Genomic DNA, 10,363 nt, shown 5'->3' with positions numbered 1-10,363 from the left:
GGGGGGGGGGTTCAGCACGATGCGGTTTCTTCCGTTGGGCTGACATTCCGACATACTCCCCTGCCGAGTGATCGTGTTACAGTGGTTTCGCAGGAAGACAGTGCTGCTGAGAACAGACGGCGTCAGATTTTTAAATTGAACATTTTAATATTTTTAATTTGACTTGTAATTATATTTCTCTTTATTTTATTTTTTCTGGTTATCACGAGATAGCGAGCAGTGTATGTTATTTTTTTTGAACTGATTTGTAACAGTTTGAGGCTTCTGTTATATCTATTATTTTCCCCATATAGTTTTGTTGCAAATAACTTTATCAAATAGGGGCAGAATTGTTATTTATCCAACAACAGCTGTCAGTAAGCTGTTCTAAATAAGCTCTCCCAAACAACAAACCAACTTATTCTGATAATCTCAGATTATCAGAATAATCTGCTTATTAACAGATTAAAAATAATCAACAGCTGCCCAAAACAAACTGTTAATATACGGAAGAGTTATTAGAGGGGGATTGAAATCAAATCAGAATCTAATCCAATTTAATCAATTGGAATCAGCTGCTATTTAAATTTTGTATTAAATCTAAAATAATTAAAATTTAAAGTTATATCTAAAAATTAATAATTTTAAGGTTTTTTTTCTTCTCCCGTCTCATCTCTTTGAAATTAACATAAAATAAATTTGATAAATATAGCAAATACTGAATTTATTTATTTTGCATATAAATTCAAATTTGTAATTTTAATATTATTTTATTTTTTAATTTAATAGATATTTAAATCTAACAAGAAAAAACTGAATATCGAATACTAAATTTGTAAATATGAATTTGAATTGTTATTTTACAACTGAACAATCAAATTATCTCCATCCGATTTTATTGTTCAATTTTGACCCTTGTAGTTGTAGTTGTATCGCTGACGCTACCGGATATTGATTCTAGACTATTCCTCTTCTTCCGATTACAAAACTCCCCGCTTTCCTCATCGTTAATTCCAGCTCGAGCGTTTGCTTTCTCCGACAATCTCTGTTGGTGTTATTTGATCCGGGATTCTGCTATTGATAAGGAAGCTACCCGCTCTATTTTCCTCACAAACCCTAAGGTATTCTCTGCAAGAGCTTTTTCATTCATCAACTGCTCTTAAATCTGCGTAAATTTGTGTTTCTAGCATTCTTCATTTCGTTCCCCTTCGATTTTAATTTTACCTGTAATTTTGGAAGGATGACTTATTTGGTTTTTTGCCCTTTTTGTACGTATTTGTTTCTGTACGTTTTTGTTAGTTTTGGATATGATGGTCGCCGTTAGTTGCTTGAGGGGCTTATTCTTCTTGTCCCTTGGGAGCTGTGTTTGGGTAGAAGATTACTAGATTCTGTTACTCTGTTAGCAATCTTTTGAATGTGAATTCATAAATCCGTGCCATTTTTTTTTCTCTAGCTGATTTTTAGTTCTAGGACAAGCAGCTATATGATTAAAAGTGGATGCTTAAAAGTGACCATTCTTGTAGGCCAATAAGTCATTGATTTAAGTGGATGCTTAAAAGTGAACTGTTGTGGTTGTGGACGTAAATTTTGTTTAAAGAGAATAATTTACTGAATTCTTTGTGTGATTAAAAGTTAATTTGTAATAATTTTGGACTATAAAGTTGTAATTGAACATTTACGTCACAGTTTTTAGATTTTCCTTCATTGACTGGGGTATTTTCTATGCCTAGTTCCTGTAAAGTTTCCTTATGTTCTTACTTTTTGCATATATTCACATTCTTACGTTTATTTTTTTTTTATCTCTGCATTTGCCGTTTTCTATTTTTTGCAGTTCTCTTGTTCTAGTGTATCTCATTAAAATTCAATATGCTTATCTGACAGCATAAAAACAGCTGCAACATACTTTCCAACCTTTCTTGTATAATATGGAAGCAAGCACAATGAATATTGAAGTAATTTGGAGGGGCACGAAACTGAATGTGGAGGTGAACGGAAGATGGACAGTAGGGGAGTTAGGGAAGAAACTAGTGGAGGTAACTAATGTAAGGCCCGATACTTTGAAGCTGCTTGTTCCGCAAACAAACACAAAAGGTTCAAGGCTGCTAGCTCCATTTTCTGATGATAATTCAAGTTTGGAAATACAAGATACAGGCATTATCAAGGTGTGATACTAAGCTTGGATTCCTATTGCATTGCAAATTTATTTTTATAAATCTTTGAAATTCTTTATTTTTATAAATCCTTGAAATTCATCTTTAGCTTCTGCCTTATATTTATAGTGTTATCAGTCACTGAGTCGTCTTAATTCTTTTGAACTAACCATACGTAGATATCCAGCTCTATGTTTGTAGGGTATGTCAACTAACAATTTTCATATTTGTTTTTTTTTGGGCTAAATTTAGTATTTTTGTCTTTTGAATGAGGATTCGACAAAACCATTTTTGAAATTGTTCATTTTGATCCACAACCAACTGCATTTGATGAACAAGATCATAACAATGGTTTGACTAAGAAATCACTTATGTATGATTTATCATAACTTCACGTAATTGTTGTAATAAGAGGGAAAGGCTAAATCAAATAGTATAATGGGATTCTCTACTTAGAATGTGCGAACGTTAGAGTGGAAGGCTAATACTCCATGGGCTCAATGATTGGAGATGATTAAAGATCCTTTGTTTGCTGTGAATTAAATGTGAAGGGAAAAAGTAATGACATTAAGAAAGCTATAGGCTATTCTATTTTGGGAAGATTAACAATGGAATGGAATGGAATGGAGTATGAATATCAATTAATAAGGGAATATATATGTATATATATAGAGAGAGAGGGAGAGATCTATATATATATATATATATATATATATAGATGTATATGTATATATAGATATAGATGTATAGATGTATATGTATATATAGATATAGATGTATAGATGTATAGATGTATATGTATATATGGATATAGATGTATATGCATATATAGATATATATCTATATATTTGTATATCTGCGTGCGTGTGTGTGTGTATATATATAATATATATATATATATATATATATATTTGTGTGTGTGTGTGTGTGTGTGAAGTATAGATGTATATGTATATATAGATATAGATGTATATGCATATGTAGATATATATCTATATATTTGTATATCTGTGTGTGTGTGTACGTGTGCGCATACCTATATTGGAATTAAAATTACAGTGGAATTAGCAGAAAATAATCCATTAAAGAGATGTCAGGCAGCGTTGAAGTAAGATGATTATAAACTTGGTTTTGTTAGCGTTTAGGGTAGAGAGTAGTGAAGTTTATGATACACCCAAGAGAGGTTAAACTGATGTGTTATGTTTAATAACACTGTTAAAAGCTAAATCATAAAATTTATTTTTAATTTTTAAATCAGCAAGCATTATAAAATTGTAATTTTCTTTTCTTGAAGTAGAATGGATTTGAAAATACAACATAATCTTTAACAAGGAAACAAATATTTTTTTTTGTTTTTCTATTATTATTATAAGATTTGCTTCAATAATCAAAAGAGATTTAATCAACTATTTAAATCATAGGAAACACATGTAAGAGTGATATTATATAGTGTTCTCCATTATATCAACTAGTGAAAAAGAAACAAACATGTAAGGATGCACATTTGGTTTGTTTGGTTGGATTGATTGATGAATTGGGCAAACTAATTAAACAAAGTTAAATTATAGACAAAATCAAATCAATCAAATCATGAGTAGAACAAAATGAAATCAAGTCATAATGTAGTTCAGTTTGGTTCCACTTTAACCTAATATTGAGAAAAATAAAATATTTGATTATTGATAATGCAAAGATTGAAATCAAATTAAAATATAAACAAAGATTTCTCATAACCAATTTGATTTATGTTGGGCAAGTCTACTATAAAAGCTACACAATTATCGAGAGGTTTAATGGAAAAGTATATAGAGAGTAAGGAGGGTATGCACATTGATTTAAAAAAATCTTACGATAAGATTCCAAGTGAAGTTCTTTGGAAAGTTCTAGAAAAGAAAAGTGCTGATATGACTTATATTCAATTTATTCAAGATATGTTTACTAGAGTTGTTACTTGTGTTTGAGTAGGAGGGTTGATCTAGTATTTTCCTTTTTCAATTGGATTGCATTAGGGATCGACTTTAACCCCATATTCTTTTGCTTTTGTTATGGATGCTCTTATTGGACATTTACAGGAGGATCTACCTTGTTGTATGTTTTTCGTTGATAATATCCTTTTTGTGGATAAGCCTAGAGAAAGAGTCCGGAAAAATTTGAATTACGGATGTCTGCATTAGAGTCTAAAGGCTTTTGTTTGAATAGATCTAAAATTGAATACATGGAATATAATTTTAGTAGTAGTATATCTAGTGGCAAAATTGTAACTATGTGCGATCGAATCATTAAAAGATGTGAATGTTTTAAGTATCTAAGGTTTATTGTTCAAAGTAATCGTGTTATATATGGAGAATTATTAATAGAATTCAAGTTGGTTGGTTGAAGTGGAGGAATGCATCTGGTCTATGGTGTGATAGAAAAATACTGCTTAGATTTAAAGGAAAATTTTATAAGATGGCAGTGAGATTCACAACTTTTTATGGTGTAGAATGTTCGCCTGTAAAAGAGAAGCATAAAACTAAGTGTTGCCGTGATGAGAATGCTTAGGTGGATGAGTGAATTAACACTTAGGGACAATATGCGAAACGAAGGTATCCGCGAAAGCATTGGTGTGGCTCTAGTTGCTGATAAGATTAGAGAGAGTTGTTTGAGATAGTTTGGTCACATTAAACGTCGGTCATCTGATGTTCCAGTTAGGAAAGTAGAATTTTTAGATTCAACATATGTTAAGAAAGGTAGAGATTGACCCAAAAAGACTTAGGCATATTGTATACAAATGATCTTAATTTATTAAAACTAAATGAAAATATGACAAATAGGACACAATGAATAATGAATAAAAAGGATTCATGTAGTCAACCCCACTTAGTGGGATAAAGGCTTGTTGTTGTTGTAAATAACATGATAATAAAAATAGCATAAATATTACTTAAATTTAAATGCTCAATACCTCAACTACTTAAAATTTAAAATCTTATAATTTTTTTCACTAGTAATATTTTCATAATCAATTAAATTAATCATTGAAAGAATTATTGTCATCATTATAAGTTAAATAAATCTTATTTCTTTCATCATCATTTTAACCTTATAAAGCTTAGTCTTCATCATCATTTTAACAAAGTGAACAAAGCTCACTTTCATCCGAACTACACAATGTGGGAAGATTTTTGCTCCATTTATGTACGTATGTATGTGTGTGTGTTGTGATTTTTGCATTCATACGATACAATTCTTATATATTTACGTATTGAACCCTTAAATTTAATATTTTTATATATAACATTTTGTTCATAATCACATCAAAATAAACTCATGAAATAAAGTGTATTTCTCGTTAAAAAATAATGTTAATTTTTTGATGTCCTATATAAATAAATATTAAATTTTAGATGTTAAACTTGCAAATATATAAGAATTGAACGTGGGTTTTAAGAATTCGATGTTCTGGACTTTCATTGAGATTTTGTTTTAAGTTTCGGGTTAAATTTTTAGAAGACAAATGAGATATTAGATAAGACATTACCCGGTGATTTCACCCATTTTTTCGAGGACTTTAAGATTTGGGATTCGAGGTTTCTATAGGAGCAAACCCCTATGATTAATTTCCCCTCTCGGTAACAGGAGAATACTTTCAATTAAGGTTAGTTATTAGATGTTAAGTATTTGGACTTAAAGCAACAAATTTTAAATTTTAAATTTATAAATCTATCACTATGAGCTTAAGAGTAGATTGTGGGGGAAATGATGACTCGTCCGATCGAGATCTTATGGTTTTGTCAGTCTGGGTTATCAAAATCTCTGTTCTACTTAGTCGGTGTAGATAGTTAACTCATACTAACAGAAGAACCATTGTTAGCAGTCATAAGTTGCTTTGTCTAAGGAAACTTTATAGACCTGGGTTGGATTTTTGTCTTAGGGGACTAATCAAATTCGACCTTAGCTTACATAGGGCTTCTTGTCCTATCAAATTTATTATATGTTTCACAACTCAAAATGATAGACTGTCATTGAGGAACATAAGTGTTACAATCCTGACCGTAATATAATAGTGTCTTTTGATAGCAAAATTACGTAGACTGAGGTTTCAGACTGCGTTTTTACTAGCATGAGATTCTTTTGAGTATAATTTAGTATTATAATTAATATGATATTAATTATTTGTGAGCTCGAGTCAACATTAAATTTGTTCATCTTGATAAACGGTTGCAGAAAATTGATGAATTTTGCTTTTGACATTAAGTGATTTAATTTTATTTGATTATTTTATAAATTTTATGATTTAAAATTCTAATTTTTGTAAATAGTTCCCCTCCGATTAAGAGGTGTAATGAATATACCCATCATCAGGGATTTTGATTAAAATACTTGTTTTATAGTTTGGTTTATTTGATTAAGCATACATGAACAAGTTAGTCCTGTCAACTTCAATCTCTATTAGGAGGATCGAACTTGAGGGTTCATTCTTGTCAACTCAAATCTCTATAGGAAGGATCAAATTGGCCAAAGTGGGACTTACGACCTTATCCTATAGGTAAGGCGGCTCGTTGCCCATCTAACATTCTCAAACTGCATATAAGAGTATTCAGTAAATTGATCGGAGCACTTACGAGTAATTTTCAGTTGTTGTTTTGAGTTAATTTTTAATTAGCATTGCATGCATTTTGGAGAAGATTTGACTTGAGTTTAAGAATATATTTGACCGGCACATCATTATCAGACTCCTAAGGTTAGGAACTTCATGTGATCGTAGGAGCACGTGTACGAGTTTAGTCTTTAAGGACTTAAGTTTTAGTAAGCTAATACACATTTCAAAGACACTTCAATTTGAAAGTTGCATTGTGAAACTCATGCAAATAATTCATTTAGAGTTTTATTTAGAATCTCTTAATGACGCTTTTTGTCTGCTTGAATAAGGGGTTGCAAATCTGGTGACATTTTTTGAATTTATATCATTAAGGTTTTTATATTTAGTTGGGTGGCGAGTTTTGGCTTCATATGCATTAAATATTTTTTATTTAATTTGGGCGGCAAAATTTGTTTAAATGTGGCATTCTTTTTAGTCAAAGCGGGTCTCACACTACCTCATCTTTTACTCCTATAATAGGAAAGGCTAGATGGCTTCATTTCTTTTTGCCCTTGAAGCTTTTGAGGTTAGAAAAATTTGTCTGCTTTGTGTGGTGGGAGATTTGATTTTTCAAATAGGCCTTTACATTCTTTATATTTCTTTTGACTTATGCATTTTTCTCTCTCTTTTAAATACATTTGCATTTGTTCAAGTTTTTATTCAACCACCATGTATATCATTTTAAATTCATTTTAAGCCCAATTTGATTTATGTGTTAAACTCTTTTTATGCCATTAGTTTTCCTTAAAATTGGATAGCATTTCGATAGTCTCTCTGCATCGTCCTATGTTGGGACTGCCTCAAGAGTCTGGTCTGCCCACCATGCCGAGAAAGGTGTGTATGAGTGGCTTGTGACGTGACCTAAAAGTAGTACATCCCTCCATATATAGAAATGCGTGTATGGGTTTTCAAACCTGTAAAATAAATTTCAATAGGATTCTCCCGCAATGCTAGCAGAAACATGTACAGGTTTCACTAGCGCAAACTCAAGAAAATGCAACACATTGCTCCATTGCATCAAGAAAGATACACACATGTACTTAATTTTAAATTGTCTACTGCATTGTGTACTTTACCCCACCAGACTAAGAAAAGTGCGCATAGGGTTTCGCTCAACGTGTCAAATGCACTGCAGTAGACATTTCAAGAATTTTAGTTGCGAATGTTATATCGTCTGAGTGGCAAGACGATTATTTTAGCACACCTTTACGAATCTCTCATACAAATTTGTTCTCCCTCTGCAGCAGCCTTAAAATCATATAATATATATATATATATATATATATATATATGCACACACACATACATATAGTTTTTCTCTCCTAACTCTATATTAAATACATACACACACAACATAAACTTAAAGCTTAATATAACCTAAACCCCTACAACCAAACTCTCCTTTGTTTCACCATATACCCACTTAATATTATTTTTTGGTATCATGTTTTAATTATACACATATTCATTGATGAAGACATAAACTAGATGGCATTTTGCATTACGTATCTTCTTCAATAACCAGTAAAACATGATAAGTTTAATCTATACCATTGTTAAAACTCATTTCCTCCATACTTTTCTTCAATTTGAAATAAGATAACGGGCGACAAATGTCGGCGAGGGGTTTGTAGAGTTTGACTCATGCTCGAGACGACGCGGAAACGGGTTATTTATGGGCTTTAGTTGGCTACATGTGAAGGATAGGAAATGCTATAAGTGGATTGATCTAAGAGGGTGTTTGGCTGCAAGTACGATTTAACGTTAGTAGGATTTAGTAAATCCGAAAATCATAAATCAACTAAATCCACCCTCACCATGGATTTAGTAAATTTGGACTTAAGCCGAATCGTAGGAAAAATTTTGACTCTTAAATTCAAAAATTCGTAAATCCGCAGAACCTTTGCATTTCTGTGCTTGGTTGGACTTCATAATTCTTGTGATAAATCATTTTCAATGATGCTACCAAACACCCCCTAAGTTTGTTTGGAATTTCGTGTAGCTTGAGGGAGATGACAGAGAGATGGGCCTACGTTGAGCTGTTTGTTAGTTGGAGGGAGAGTAGGCATCAGGCATGGTTGGTTGCTTGTGGATCACATAGGAAGAGATTGAGAGGTTGACATGTTGGTGGTTGTTGTGATGGAGGAGTTTCGGCCAATGAGCTAAGAGAGAGGGTAGCCGGCAGGAAGATGCGGGAGAGCAGCGGAGGAGATTGAAAGAGGTATTGCGTGCTTTGCACGAGAAGAGAGAGAGAGAGAGAGAGAGGAAAGGTGCGTCGGGTGAGGAAGATGGAATTTCAGGTGTTGGATCAGTGGAATTTTTTCTCTTGGGAGCTTGAGCGGCTGTGAGATTTTCTTGTGAAGGAGAAGAGAGGAGATGGAGATATACGAGCATGATCTTGGGGTCGCCGATGAAATAGTCAACATTAGTGACTTTGAGACATCGACACAAGAGGGAGATGAGAGGTGAAGAAGCCTTTCGGCTTTGAATAGAGAAAAATTGTAGTGAGAGTGTAGCGGGGAGGCGTATGAAAGCCAGAAACAAATGATAATGGGAAAAGAGAGGTATGCGTGGGTTTGTCAGGGAGAAAGGGGATGCGTAGTTTTTTTAATTATTATTTTTTTAATATAAAATATATAAAATTAGAAGTAAAAGACATATTTTTTTTTGACAAGCTGGGCGTTGGAGGCATGGGCATGAATTGACATTTGCGACAGGGAAAGTGAAGGTGCTTAGAGATCATATTATTATTTGGAAAGTGCCTCTATATGCAACCGAAAAATGTACAAATATAGAAAGATATGAGTGTCTTCCCTAGGTAAAGTCAGCATTCTAGACACTTTTGCATGGTACATTTTATGATTGGAGGTCGTTTGAGTGAATCAAAGAGTGAGATGTTTTGGGCTTAAATTGAGCATGTCACACTAATGGCTTGTCATTTTCTTCATGTTTATTATTTTCAATCATAAAATACATCTTCTTAAACAATTTTGATGCTCTAAACATGCTCATACAATCAATTTCATAATTCAATGATGTTTCGTGTATTATTGAGTTTGATTGAGACATTTCATATTTGATTAAGCGATGTCACATTCATTATTCGTTAATTTCATCGCGTCAGATTGACTCATTTTGTGGATTTATATTGATGTAACTTTTTTAATATTATATCTAAATAATAAATTTAGCAACCCTCCATTTTGGTAGGTCGTGCCATGCGAATGCCGCACATTATATTGTGCCATTGATATGTATGATATGTGTGTGTGTGTGTGTGTGTGTGTGCATACTAAAGTTCTCTTCCACTACAAGAGAATCATAATCGAAATACAAACAAATCTAGATTAAAAAAATGAATGTTTTTTTAATAAATCCAACTTGATCAGCTGATGATACTTGCTCAAATTTTTTTATGTTTAAATTAATTAATGCTCAATCCTACACATTAGTAAAGAGTTAAGCTAACAATGTAGAAAAGTAAAGAGTAAATAGATGCAAAGTGTGTGTGTGTGTGTGTGTCTATATACATACTAAAGTTCTCTTCCACTACAAGAGAATCATAATCGAAATACAAACAAATCTTGATTAAAAAAATGAATGTTTTTTTAAT

General features: G+C 32.2%; 1 protein-coding gene across 1 annotated transcript in view; it reads left to right on the top strand.

The window, feature by feature from the left end:
* Positions 1-868: 868 nt before the first annotated feature.
* LOC110035711 overlaps positions 869-10,363 on the top strand; it is a 26,243-nt gene continuing 16,748 nt past the window's right edge. Inside the window, 2 exon segments of the mRNA XM_020739984.1 lie at positions 869-1,100; positions 1,861-2,141. Coding sequence (XP_020595643.1) covers positions 1,905-2,141 — 237 coding nt within the window. The 5' untranslated portion in view covers positions 869-1,100; positions 1,861-1,904.

Source organism: Phalaenopsis equestris, unplaced genomic scaffold (assembly GCF_001263595.1).
Source record: "Phalaenopsis equestris unplaced genomic scaffold, ASM126359v1 Scaffold199298, whole genome shotgun sequence".
Lineage (NCBI taxonomy): Eukaryota > Viridiplantae > Streptophyta > Magnoliopsida > Asparagales > Orchidaceae > Phalaenopsis > Phalaenopsis equestris.
The sequence above is the reverse complement of the archived record's forward strand: the minus strand, read 5'-3'. Positions and strand labels throughout refer to the sequence as shown.